At 40.0% G+C, this 14,826-nt stretch overlaps 1 protein-coding gene across 2 annotated transcripts in view; it reads left to right on the top strand.

Moving 5' to 3' along the window:
- Window positions 1-2,387: 2,387 nt before the first annotated feature.
- The window catches only part of LRP6 (LDL receptor related protein 6), a 125,647-nt gene continuing 113,208 nt past the window's right edge, over window positions 2,388-14,826 (top strand). The window contains exon 1 of one of the 2 annotated variants that reach the window (XM_081060889.1): window positions 2,388-2,739. In XM_081060889.1, coding sequence (XP_080917015.1) covers window positions 2,685-2,739 — 55 coding nt within the window. In that variant the 5' untranslated portion in view covers window positions 2,388-2,684. Of the gene's footprint in view, window positions 2,740-3,789; window positions 3,834-14,826 lie in introns of those variants that run through there. The other variant, XM_081060890.1, reaches the window with a different exon arrangement.

The following is a 14,826-nucleotide window of genomic DNA, read 5'->3' as shown; positions in this document are numbered from 1 at the left end:
CTTAGTGCATTTACTTTCTTTGCTCAGACATGTGAGATATATATATATATATATATATATATATATATATATATGAGTTTATGTATATATTTATATTTTATAGAGCTGTAATTAAAATGTACATGTACTTTTACATGCTTTTAAGTTTAGCTAACTACAAACATTTTCCAACTGTTGCACAGTCTTCCAAATTATTATTTTCAGCATTGTATAATAATATCTCATTTCCTTACTTAGATTGATAGCCTAAAGAGACTTAGGTTGTCCTCAGTTTTCTGTTATAAATAGAAACAAATCCTGGTTTTGTGGGACTTGAAATTGATACAATTTTGAGGGGCGTTTAAAGAAAAAGGATACAAAATCATCTGACTTTTGCAAATAGGCCCATGTGACCACATTGTTAGGGCCCCTCCCTGGGCTCTGGAAGGGGCTTGGGAAAATGAGCGGTCATGAAGTTCAAGTTTCACTAGCTTCATGGTTATCTACCTCCAATTATAAATAATGCTGCAATAAACATTTTGAGCATGTAATTTTTGTCTCCCATTATTTCCCAATATTTCAAATTACTATGACACCATTCACCTTGAAGGAGTTGAGAAAGAAAAGAAATGGTCATTTCTTGAGCACCTGTTATATATTGAGCAGTTTATGTATATTATTTAATTTAATCCTTCTTACAAGCCTGAAGGAGGAAATTATCTCCACTTTACAGAGGAGAAAACTGAGGTGCAGTGCATTTAAATATCGTGCCTAAAGTCACACACCTAGTAACTAGTAGGGTTTGGATCCTCACCCGAGTCTCATTCCAAAGCTCATGCCTTCATCACTGACATGGTTTCTCCACAGACTCGGTAGCTTCACAGTAATTCGCTAGGCTATTGCTGAAAAACGGGGTTCTCAGTTATGCGTTTTGAGGCCAGAATACAAAGCTTGCAGAAGCACTTATATGGTACTTGGAAGAAGATAATTTAAATCAATAGTGGGTAGACTTTCTCAGATGAATTGATGAGAAAATGATTTGTGTGTTTCTGCCTTTCTATCTGCTGACAGACACGCATTGCCCTGGTTCAGCCTGCATTTCTTAGGAGGAGGAGAGTGAAGTAAGCAGTCCTGGCTGAAGTCTGGGTCCTGCCATGTAGTATTTGAGTCTTGGGTAAGTCCTTGAACTTCTCAGGTTCTCATCTTCCTCCTGTGTGCAGTGACGGTAAGTAACACAACTTGTCTTACCCCAGGGTAGTTTTGAGTGTCACATTCGCTGTGTGTGCAAGCACTTGGTGAGCTCCAATGTCACTGGGCACTAGTAACATTTCTGGAGTAGCTCCCCTGGTCTCCCATGTGCCCCCAGGTAAGGGCGTGTAACAGCTGGACGGACGGACGGACGGACCGGAGAGCTCCCTTGAGGGTAACTCTGGGAGTGTCCTTTCAGCCACTTACTATCCGAGAGCGTCGGGGTCGCTCCTCTTCAATGCCCAGCGCAGCGGGAGCAGCAGAGGCTGTGCAAAATGAGCCAGATTCTGGGGAATCCTTTCCTCCTCAAGCCGAGAACGGATCATCAAAACACGCCGAACATTCATTATTAAAACGCAACTTGTAAAATCCTCCGTCCTGTCCAACCGTCCCTCTGCTCTGTCTTAGGTGCCGATGCATTTATCTTGAAATTCTATCTGCCACGTTAGAAATCTTTAGTTCGTGTAGGACTTAATTTTTTTTTTTTTTTGGTGGTGGTGGGGGGGAGGCGTCTGTAGCTCGGGGAAGCCAGGAGAGAGAGAAAAAAAACCTGAGTTTGAGTTGGGGTTTGAGCATCCTTCACCCGCTCCACGTTTGAAGCTGGTGTTCAGGGGCACTGGTTTTTCTTTTCCTTAAAAAATTGCCTCCACCCATTTCCAACCCCGAAGATGGGGCTCCTCATCCCGAGTCGGGATCCACGTGGCTCCCCGGGCGTGGATGTGCGGCTCAGGCGCCCCCGGCCTGCCGCCCCGCGTCACCCCGGCCCAGGCGCAGCCGGCGGGGACCCGCAGCTCCACCTGGCTCCGCCGGCGGCCGCCGCACAAAGAGCGGAGCAGGCGGCCGCCCGGCGGAGCAGCAGAAAGTAGTCCCGACCACGCCGGCTCCAATGTTATTCGACGTCGCTTCACGCCCTCCACGGGGCGGCTCCGGCGGCCGCCGGGCAAAGAATCCCATTGGAATGCGCCGCGGGCCGCTCTATCCGCTCCAAGTCTCCTCTGCTCGCCCCGCACATCGCCGGGGGTCTCCAAGCAGAGGCAGGCCGTGCACCCCCACGGTCCTTCATACCTGCCGGAGAGGGGGTGCCCGGGGAGGGGGCCCGGCCGCGCGCAGGGACACCGTGGCCGCGCGTCCCGGCGCCGGGCGGCTCGTATCCTTGCGCCGCTGCGTGAGAGGAAGAGGCTGAATGAGGAACTGCGCGGGGGAAGCGGGGCGCCGGGGGAGGCGGCGTCGGGATGGAAGCAGACGCTGGCGTCGCGCGAGCCCGGGCCCGAGCGGCGCGGTAGAGCGGGCGGCGGCGGCGGCGCGCGCGGAGCCCTGACGTGCCCCTTTCTTCTGTCTCCGGAAAGCTGGGAAGCATGAGCCTGCAGACCTGCCGCCGCGGCGGCCGCCCCGGCTCCTCGCCTCCCCCTCTGCTGGTCGCCCCGCGCCGGTGAGAGGAGAGACCGCGAGAAGGGAAGATGGGGGCCGTCCTGAGGAGCCTCCTGGCCTGCAGTTTCTGTGTGCTCCTGAGAGGTGGGAAGGGCGGGGGGGTGGACACGGCAAAGTTGGTGGGATTTGGGGGGGAGGGGGCCTGGTTCTGTGTGTGTCTGGGGGGAGGGGAGCGAGGGAGGGAGGCCGAGGAGGAGAGGAGCGGGGAGAGGCCTGGTGGGGGGAAGGCGAGGGCCGGGGCCGGGGAGAGGGGCCGTGCGCCCGGTGTGGCCGCGGGGCAGACCCTGCTCGGTGTGAGCCCTCCTCGGGACAAATCGGGGCCTCGGCCCGGGCTGCTGGGCGGCGTGAACCCGCGGCGTCCCGCGCTGACGGAATGACGGCGCTTCTGTGAGTCCCTTTCTGCCGCAGTCCGCGGGCGCAGGGTCTTTGTATGTGTTTTGGCGTTGAGAATGTGGGAGCCCAGGATGCTTTACCGTGGGGCTCCTTCCGCGAAGCCCCCCGCTCCTCGGTTGTCTCCTAATGTGCACTTTTAGGGTCCTCTTACTATTTCTTCCAGGTCTTCTTACAACGAATAGTTGGCGTCCGTGGGGGATGTAACGATTCTGGGTGAGAGCGCGGTTGGAAAGTGACTCCGAGGTGATAGGTCGAGCGGACTCGGCGTTGGGAACCCTCGGGGCTTCAGCCCATCCTAAAATGGAAGCGTTGCCCTTGCCACCCCGGGTGCTCACGGCTTGCCCCCTATTTTCGGAGCATGCGAGTGTACAGTTGGCACTAACTGGGAGAGTCATCCCTGGGTGAACAGGAGCCTGTCCTGGGACCTAAGTTATCATTTGCTGCGCTCCCCTGGGGACTGCTTGGCACTTTGGTAAATAACATAGGGGGTTCTGTGTCGTCTGCTCCGAGAATCGCATACATTCGGTGGTCCTGTGGTTTTTTTGAATTGGCGTGCAAAGCTGTCACATGTGCTGTGACTTTTATTTTGTGACAGTTCACGAGGGGTTAGACTGGCCGGCAAGGTTATCAACAGCTCTTCTCAAACTTACCAGTGTTGAAGTGGTGAGGAGTCTGATGCTACTGAGCTTTTACCAGGCGAGGAATTGAAATGCTGATGGATGCAATGGCTTGTAGCTGTGGTTTTGTTAAAATTCTCCTGGCCGTTCACGGTCATTTCTTTTCAGGTATGGGACCTCTGGAATCTATGGAGCTTTAAAGCTATTGATTTAATCAGCTAAACTTTTGTTAAGTCTCCAGAACTTCCTGAAGTTTACAGAACATGATAGTAACTAACGATCTTGTGACACGAATGAGCCAGGTGTGCCGTTTCTGTATGTATAGATTTAGTTTGGGTGAGCATAAGTGACCTTTTTCTTTTTTGAGGAATTGTTTTTCTTTACTCTTCTGCAGGAGTATGATGTTTGCATGTTTTATCTACTTCTACTTAATTAGGACTCGCTAAGCGTATTCCAAACTGTTTCCACATGTAACCCCCAGAAAGATAATGCTCATTTAATTTTCTTGGCAGAGGATTTAATGTGGTGTTTACGCACTTGAGAGGTTTAATAAGTATATGTTTATTATAGTATACTCCCTGTTGAAAGGGGGTTTTGCCATAGCTGTGAGAAAAAATTATATTTGACATAGAATATGTATATATTTGAAGACAGAAAATTAATTGAGTTAACAAATGTGGGAGTCAGCTGATTGGTTAAAGTCTTGGGGAAATCTAAATCCGTAACCCGGGATGCTCCTGGTTGCTCAGTTGTATTTCTTGCAGGGGAAGGGTGTGATGTAAATGCCATTTGTTTATTTTAACACCAAGTTTGAGCCTAGAAGTGGGTTTGTTCATTACTGGAGTTAAGAGAAGTTGAACTTGAAGTAGTATTTTGAAGTATGGTAGGATTGTAACGAGACCTAAGCGGTTAATAGTTTAAATGGCCTCATACCTACTAGCATACAAAGTTTCCAAAAGTGGAGCTTTCATTTTAAATGTAACATAATAATGACATAAGGTGGTCTTTGAATGTAACAGTACTTAACTGTGAGTACATATTATTTGAACTAAAACTGTCTTTTGATTGTGAAACATTTTATTCATAATTAACTTCTTTTCGTTCTTTGATAATGTCATCCTCTGTTATAATAGTGATATGAGTTAACCTTGGGCTCCAAGGAGAAAAATGTGATTAATTTGTTGTATTAAGGTCGTTTTTCTTTTTCTTTTTTCCCTCCCCTCCCCCCAAGGTCATTTTTCTTTACTGAAGAGTTGGAGCTTTAACTGGGAAGATGGGATGCTGAGAGAGTTTGGGAAACCTTTTGCCTTGTAGTCCTGTGAATAGCTGAAAGTCAGGGAATAATGCCGTCATCAGCTAGGCTACATCTCCGTCCCTATTATCAGAGGACTGGGTGTAATGGAAAGAATTGGAGATTTTAACCCTAAAATCTTGGGGTTCAAGTCCGTGCTTCACTACTTAATAACTATGTTTCTGGTCTAGGCAGTCAATTTCTCCGGGCCTCAGTTTCTTTACCTGTAAAATGTGGGTAATAATACCACTCTGATTTTCAGGTTTATTGGGCATATTAAATGAAGTAATGAATATGAAGTGACATGGAAATGTTAATTTTTGTTACAGTTTTTGATTATTTTTGGACATAGCCTCAAATGCTGGGGATTTGAGATTTATTCATAATTTGTATAAGATTCATGAATTCTTAAAGGTAGGTGAGATCTTGATCATTTTGGTCTGACCGCTTCATTTGCAAGTGGGGAAACTCAGATTCAGAGAGATTATAATTTGATCAGTATCTGTTGGTAAAGCAGGGATTTGTTGTTCATTCTTTTAGCCAATATGTATGGAATACCTACTATATTTCAGGCTCTGGTATAGTGGTGAGCAAAATAGACATGGTCGCTGCTCTAATGGACCTCACAATCGAGGTTGTTATTTTTACCACTCTTAGTTCCGTCCAGGTACTGATAAGAAAAGATTGTATCTCCGATTTTCTAGAGGAAATATTTTATTAGAATATATGTTTTAGAGTACCACTTGTGTGTATAATCTATCAATACTATGTCCCAGCTTACTTTGAGGAGGCTTTTGTTGTTTTATAAAAATTCTTTGCTATTTACCTTTTTTTTTTGTTACTTGTTTTGGTGGGGTGGTGGTAAATACTGTCAGGACAAGTCACTAATGTTTCCTATCTTTATAGAAGTGACCTGTGGAAAAGTGTGTTTTTTTTTTTTTTTTTTTAATATTAGGTGTGAGGAGGTCTTAGGGAGGTAGAATGAATTTTGGAGTGGGAATCAGGCGAAGTAGGTTCTGATTCTAAGTTTGCCATTAGCTAGCTGTGTGACCTTGGATAGGTCACTTAATCTCCATGCACCTTATTATGTTCATTAGGATAATGAATCCTTCTTTTGGAAATTCCATAATTCATATTGACACATTGAGGGCTCTGAGATATCCTAAGGAATAAAAACCAATTTTAACTTTGTTTAATCCACTGTTTCCCAAACTTCATGATGAATTTTTTCATAAATCCTTTTAGCATTCTCCTGAACCTTTGTTCCAAGCAACACACTGGGAGAGAACCTGGACCAGATAACCTGTAAAGCATTGGGGTGATTTGTGTGAATTGATATTTGATGACAGTTTCATATACTGTAGTTGAATCTGATACTTTCATCCCAGCTTGCTTACTGGACCTAAGGTTTGCTCATTTGGCGAGGCAATAATTTGATTGGTTATGAAACATTTAGGTTTCAGATCATTGTTATAATTAGGCCTAACAGTGATTTCCCATGGTTCAGTTTTTCAGGTTTTTGTTTTTGCTTTAATTGGAGGTTTTTTCAGTTAAATACCTAAGTGACATGTATCAGGTTTTTCCAATTAAATACCTAAGTGACCTATATCAGTATCAGATTAAGTGACCTATATCAGTATTTGCTGATCTGAAATACTGTTTCCATATAGTTATAGGTGCTTCAGCTATCAGAAACAACTGTCTTTTTTGAGTATCAAAAGATTCTGTGAAGGGGTATATCTATATATATGGGAAATATTTTACGTGAATTTGTAATCTGAACATATTGGAAAAACAAGTAACTCAGGTTGTAGTTCTGTTTTGGGTTGAGGAAATCTATTTTCATCATGGAAATTTTATTGCAAATTTACATTCAGAGAAGATTATAAAGAGGGGCATTATAGTAGAAAGGTATGGGGTTTGTTGACAGAAAAAACAAGTTCAAATCTTCTATCACTGTATGTAGCCTTGGACAAGTTACTTAGCTTAGTTTCCTCTCCTGTTAGATGGCGATGATACCTTACTAGATTACTGTGGGAACTGATGAGATAATGTTTGCAAAGGGACAGTACAGTGTGCAGTGCACAGACAATAGTAGACTTTGAATAATTGGTTGCTGTGATTAAGATAGCTAAATTAACAGAAACATTAATGCTCAGGAAAGACCAGTAAAACATTTAAGTCCAGGCACTATTTTAAGCAGTCAGTAGTTTTAGGCCAATGGTTTTTAACCTCTTTGACTCTTCTGTAACTGAAACAAAAGCTCCGTGAAATACTTTGACTTCTGATATTTTCTATTTTGTTTTATGTAAACAAGATGGCCACTATCTACTAAATTTATTTTACCTTCTAAAGGATTGTAACTTTAACATTGTTTTAGGTGATTATTATAAATAAGCTACAGTATAAACAGTTCAGTTGATTGTGATACTCATTTACTTATTTAAGAGTTAAGTATGGGTAAAATAATTTTATCAAAATAGTCTAATTGAGAAATTTTATTGTATTTGTTTACAACAATTAAAATTATTCAATTGGATGGACTTCTCTCCCTGTGGGATGGGTAAATGCTATCCTGAGTTCCTGCATTGGGTGTTTCACTATCCTTTGTATGAGAGTCATTATGTATCTTCTGTAAAATGAGCCCATCTTAGTGAGTGGAACACTACTCCATGTGAATAACTTTGAAATTTAGTCAGATATGTGGACTGGGCAACCCAAGAATAGTATGTTTGTCCTTGAAATTATTCATTTAAAATATAATTCATTATAAATACAAGGAAAACAGTGTTACTTGATGTTACTAGCGTCTGCTTTTGTTTCTCAAACTGTTATCCTCACAAAAGGTTCAAGATAATTTGGCTGTGGGACTGGAAAATATTAAAATGTGCCTGGGCTCTATTTGTTGAAAATTACTGGTACTTTAGTCCTGTGATTCTATTAGCTGTAATGTAACTTGCTAATTTTTGTTTCTGTGATTCCTTACTTGGAAGGGCCAGGAGATTAAGGATATGAAGTGAAATCATATTTTTAGGCAAAAACACATTGACTTTTTAAGTTATTAATTGATACTAGGCCTACAGTTATTGATTAGATTCTCAGTAAAAATAAAAATGCAGAGGTGAACATGATCAGCAATAGTCATATTTTTCAAATAGTCACCTAGATGGAAAACTATACCTTTGTCAACTATGTATGTATGACCAGGAGACCATTTTCTCCAATCACCTTAGTTAGTCATCACTTTGTTGCTCCTGGACCAAAATCACATCAAGTATAGGGTATAGGGATAGGAGTCTTCCTCATTACTGGCCAGGTTTATGGGAGGTGCAATCTATGTATATCCACATATCTTATTTAAAGATATTGTGTGGTGCAAGTCTGAGAAAGCTAACAGCTGAACTTCATTAGCATGAACTCTTAGCTACACATTATATGGTATTTATTTGTAACAGTTTCTTGATTTATGCCCTTGTAGACAACAGCCTTTTGTTAAAAAATGTTTCAGGAATAGAGTTTCCTTTATATATAACCATGTACCAGAGCTTTGTACCTATTAGGTATTCTAAATTTTACATTTAAAGCAGTATAAAAAGATGAGAATTTTCATAATATTTATACCATCTTATTTGGAGTTTCATTTTTGTGTTTTGTCTCAAATTATTTATTAGACATGGTTAAGTTATAAATTTGTAACTACCGTAAAGTTTTTTTTATTTTTAGCATAAATTAGGGAAAACTAATCATACTAATCAGAAATAAATCAGCCTGTTTTTAACTGAAGCTGAATTTGAAGTGTGGATTATGTAATGTGTTGTTTGGTTTTAGGATATAACTATTGCACTGATAATTAACGTGCTCAAGTACTTTTTTAACCCAGCTTTTAGAAAAGATGTAATTCACATACCATAAAGTTCTTCATTTTAAAGTGTCCAGGTCCATGATTTTTAGTATATTCACAAAGTTGTACAATCATCACCACTATCTAATTCCAGAACATTTTCATCACCCCAAAAAGAAACCCGATGCCCCTTAGCAGTCACTTCCCATTTCCCCTTCCCCCCAGTCTCTCGTAACCACTAACCTACTTTCTGTCTCTATGGATTTGCCTATTCTGAACATTTCTTATAAATGGAATCATACCATGTGTGGCCTTTTGTATCTGGCTTCTTTCACTTCGCATAAGGTTTTCAAGTTTCATCCACGTTGCATGTATCAATACTTCATTCACTTTTATGGCTGAATATTCCATTGTATGGATGGACATATAAAGTGTTTTTGAATGAATGTGGGTTTGATCAGGAATCTTTATCTTGAGAAATTATTTCTGAAATCGTTGTTTCTGAAATTATAGAAATAAACTTTGAAAAAAATCGTAAGTTTCTGTTTTTCTGCTGATGCACAGCATGTTGTTTCTGTGTACTGACTTATGAATGGCTCTGTCTCAGTTAAATCTTTTTACCAAATTCATATCAAGAATGATAGGATAGAAAGGATATTAGAAATTACCTTCTATGGCTCAGCTTCTTCATTTTATAAATTAAAAAGATGAATGACTAACCTAAGGCTTGATTGCTGTTCTGGAAAGTAATTTTATGTGCAGTGTTTTCTGTATGTACCTAGTCTTACATGGGCCTTATTATGGTTTTGAAAATGATACCAATCACTTTTGATAGAGGAAAATAAATGTCAGTGTAGTCTTGGAGTTTGCAAATAGGTGGTTTGTCATAGTACTGTTAAATAAAAACAAATCTGGCTTTAGGTTAAGGGAGAACTTCATTCAAAAGGATTATTGCAATAGGGAGAATGCTTTAATCGCTAGATCAACAGGCATCTCAAAAATTAAACACAAAAAGACTTCTTTTATAGAGAAGGGTAAGAAGGGCTAGCAGGAATTTTGTAGGAGTGTGGGCCAAGTGGGTGGGGGTGAGCAGATTGCATGAGCAGGATAGTTTAACTGGAATTTATTTTCTGCGGTCAGCTGATGCTTGGAATGAGCTGTTAAGAGAAAGTTCTACATGTACTTGCTTAAACTTAGGGCAAGCCAAGTTTAGGGGCCTGTGGGAGAGGAGACAAGCCTAACTAGTTTGGTCAAGCCACGTCAGTGGGTAAGTAATGGGGAATTGTGAGCACTTGGTCAGTGTCCCTCTTGTTTACTACAAAATCGGTCACTATTAGGAACATGTTTTAGTCAGCTCAAGCTGCTGTAACAAAAGTGGTATAGACTGGGTGGCTTACAAAAAAGTTGATTTCTCACAGTTCTGGAGGCAGGAAGTCCAAGATACAGGTAGGTGCCAGAATGGTGATACAGGTGCCAAGGTTCTGGTGAGGACTCACTTCCGGGTTGCAGACTGCTGACCTCTTTTCATATCCTCACGGGTGGAGGGAGAGCAGAGAACAGGCAAGTGCTCTCACTCTTACAAGGGTACTAATCCCATTCTTGAGGACTCCGCCCTCATGACCTCATCTAATGCTAATTACCTCCCAAAAGCCCCGCCTCCTAACACCGTCACATGAGTCGGGGTAGGATTTCAACATACACATTTGGTGGGGGAGGGAGACACAAACATTTAGTCCATAATGGGATAAAATAAGAGTCATTGTGAAGTTGGTCTCATTAGATTTGGCCTGATTATTTATGTAGGTGTAGGCCTTTTACTTTTGCTTTGCTGGAAGTTTTTATAAGGAATCTTGGATTGGACTTTTAAAAGCACCTCGAGGCCAGGGAGCCAAGCCAAGAATTCACCATCAGGTTTCACTTGCAGTACCTACAGATTTCAGTCAAGTCCTGAGGTTCCCCAAATATCCTAGGGTTCCTGGACCTGCCCAGAAGAGACCTTGCTTACTTTACCTGTAAGGCTGGGAACTCTGTGAGCCAGGAATCAGTCCAGTTAGCAGTCCTGTTTTCCCAAAAGGACTGTAAGCATGGGCCCTGTCAAGTCAGCCATAGCTCCTAAAAAGTGTGAAGTCAGCCATAGCTCCTAAAAATCATAGCTCATTGATTCAATGAGCACTACTTTCAAATACGGCATTCCAATCAAAGCCTTAGTTGCCTAATCAATGTCTCCAACTAGGAAGACATATTCTTACTGAACCTGTGCAGATAACTATATTGCCATGAAAATATGAATACTCAATAAGAGTCTTTGAAATATGGAGGAGTCAGAGAGAAAAAGATAAATGTTTTATTTCCATTTACAAAAGCATACTTTGCTTGAATTGTTAATGAGTTATAGATAGCTTAAGAGAAAAGAGAAAGGAGTTCCTCATGTCCAAAAAACAGGACATTAAAGCATCAGCAATATTTTAAACAAAACCCGTAATCATCATCAGTTTATTCAGTCCTATGTAATTAATTCTTGTTCTGCTAGATCTTGGGCTAGCAGTCTCATGAATCCACTGCTTCTCCACCAGCTTTTTGGAAATCCTGACTCAGTCCACTGCTATAGTCTTAAAGCTATATAAGTGATACCATCAGAAGCCTGTGCCCAAGTGTACTTGGTGTAGTCCGTCCTTTTTCAACAGCCCTTTTTTGTTGTTGAAGACAAGCACTCTGGCCTGTAGCTGATTTCCAAGCACTTTTAGGGAATCATCAGAGTAAACCAAACAACTATGTGTGGAAGGCAAAAGACTTGAAATGGTGGTGATTAACTTACCGATAATTTTAGAAGTGAAAGATCTGATGAGAGTTTGTTATAAAAAATAATGCAGTTGACAAGGAAGTTGGTTTTTGTGATAGTCAAATCAAAATCAAGTCAATCCAAAAAAGTTACACACAAAATAGAAATACAACGATTAACCTTATTTTAAAGAAGAATATTTCTGGAGTAGGTCCTTAACATCTATATAATAAAATTCCATAAGTAAGTGATGTGAATCCCCAATTGAGAACCACTGGCTATCTAGAATATACTGTATTTAAATTAAAGAAGTCAAATTGTGACCAAATTAACATAAAAATGTAAAAAGTATAACTGAAATTATGACTTGTGACACTATACTGTTGTCTAATATTGGGCAAAGCAGCACCAGGACTCTTGATAAATAGAAACATCATGGACAATGAGGAGAGTATTGATAAATTTCTAGGAACTACTGACAATTTCTGAAATAATCGTATTAACATTTTACCCATACACATTTAACCTAGGGGAGGGTGAGCATCTCTTCTGATTTGACAGTGCTTCCCATGCAAATCATAACACTGATCAAATAAACCTGTTTATTTAATTTTATTTGTTTTAAACTTATAAGAGTTTATTTGAGCCAAATTGATGACAGTTGCTGGGAAGCAAAATATGAACGGATTGGGAGAATGTTCCCTAAACCTATTTATTTTTAACACGCCTCTTTTTACCAAGTGAAAGAATAAAGTCTCTGGGATATTTCAAAGATAGTAGTAGATGCAAAAGACATCATTTAGCATTTGATTTTAAAAAGGCGGCAAGTCAGAAGTTGTCAAGCAGTTTGAAAATTTGATTACATAGGATCATCTGTCAGTGGGAAAAAATACTTTGCCACCTATTTAACCAAAGTTTCTAAAATCTTTTTTTACAAGTTCACATAGGAAGGAACATGATGGTAAAGAACCATAGCCCTTTTAAAAGTGAGAAGACTGTTTTTTTAAGTACAGTCATGCCCCGTTAACGATGGGGCTGTGTTCTGAGAAACGCAGTGTTAGGTGGTTCTGTCACTGTGTGAACATCATAAAGAGCATTTACACACACTAGCTGGACAGCCTACTACACACCTAGGCTGTATGGTGTAGCCTGCTGCTCCTGGGCTTCAAGCCTGTACAGCACGTTACTGTACAAAGCAGTAGGAGATTAAATCAAGCGCAGGAGGAGATGATGCAATCAAGGCACATGGTAAACATGTCTGAGGCTGCTGCTGGTGTGACACAGCGTCCTGTTTACAACAAACTTTTATTTTTATAAGTAGGGAGAGGACAGCCTAAAATAACGCTAAAAAATAGAGTATAGTAAATACATAAGCCAGTAGTATTGGTTTGTTATCATTATATGGTAGTATGTGCTGTAGATAATTGCATGTGCTCTACTTTTACACGACTAGCAGCGCAGTAGATTTGTTTACCCAGCATCACCACAAATGCATAAGTAATGCGTTGCACCACAATGTTAGGACGACTATGACACTGTGACGTCTCTTGGTGACAGGAATTCTTCAGCTCCATTATAATTTTATGGGACCACTGTCATAGACAGTCTGCGTGACCAAAACGTCGTTATGCAGCACATGACTGGAATCAAGACATGATAAAGTCAACAACAAGCACAAAAATTCTGATAAGACACAAAATCTTTGCCCCCTAGGGAAATTACTCAGAAGGTAAAGAAAAACCTTTCGTAACCTCTGCATTAAGAGCAGACCAATAACCTAAGGAGATTTGTCGTTTTAATAGAAAACCAAGTTTTAGTTTTGCATCAGTATAGTATTTGATACTAAAATGCTTTTTGAAAAATCTTACAAATAAGCTCATCAAATCTTAGCTGGCTTTGACCACAGCAAATAAAATTCTTTTTTCATGTACTATTTATAACTCTATATTCACTCAGGTTTTGTCCTACATCTTCCTCTTTCTTATTCTGGAACAATTAGTCATTTTACTTTAGGACTGTTTTATTTTTCCTTAATAAAAACGCATCCTGCATACCTTGCATACAGTGTTGTCCCTTTCTGTCACTTTCTCCTACAAGAGTCTCACTTACATATAAGCACATAATCTTATAAATTATAATCGTATAAGCTATAAGATTATAATTTATAATTCTTACAAGCTATGAGATTATACTTATAATTACATAACTGCTATTTTACAGAGAAAAGTATGAGGTGGATAATTGTGAATTGTTTGTCATACTCCAGTATGACAGAGCTTGTGAGTATACATCTAACAACTTTTTATAGCCATGTACTCCTGATAGTAAAACTTCTCAATGTGGCAAAATGATTATGTCCTTAGTAGACTTAATAAACGTGTATAGGTTTTTGGTACCATAAAAATAAGAGAAAACTGTGTCAACTTGAAAAGCTTATGCTTCAGTATCCTACTTTACTTTGAAATGACTTAGGTATTTAATGAATATCCATGAATTAACTTAGCATAAGTGCAAGGTTTTAAGTTACTACAAGATTTTGGAAAGTATCTTCAAGTTGTCTTATTACAAAACATAATTACTGTTGAAATAAAGTTTATCAGAACAATGATTCAACTTGGCTAAATACAAATGTAGATGTAATGCTAGTTTATTCTGTCAGTAAACCTGTAAAAGTTTAGGAAGAAAATATTCAAGTAGAATAAAAATATATGCATGCTTTATACTCAATGCGATAACTCAAAAGACATAGCTGCTTTTATTAAACTAATATTGAACTAGTCTTGTTTGCCAAAGATTTACTTAAATATATGTTAACTTGGATTCTTAAAACATTTGGGTTAGCTCCTATAAAAATACTTTTGAAAGTATAAGAAGATTAATTTCCTTAATTTCTGGAAATCCTAGGAATGCTTAATTTATATGAGGTCTTATTTTCAAGTCAATCAGAATAGAACTCCATTAAGGGATTTTATAATCTAAAATTATAATTGGCAATGGTATCTGGAGGTAGGAAAATATTTTATATACATAACATACATATACATACGGAAACTTATAGACAGAACTTTTAGCTTCAGGTTGACATTTACAACTCACTGGTGGTTTATATAAAAGAGCTAACTCTCGTCCTTCCTTTGTATTTTTTTTTACCATTCTTGTGTTTCCTGCTCAGTCAGTATGAGGGCTGAAGTGCCCCCAACAATGTTTGCAGAGGAGACCGTTAAGTTTTTCGTTGCCTTGATGTATAAAC

The sequence above is a fragment of the Rhinolophus hipposideros genome (genome assembly GCF_964194185.1).
Source record: "Rhinolophus hipposideros genome assembly, chromosome: 9".
NCBI lineage: Eukaryota > Metazoa > Chordata > Mammalia > Chiroptera > Rhinolophidae > Rhinolophus > Rhinolophus hipposideros.
This window is presented reverse-complemented; position numbering and strand designations above follow the sequence as displayed.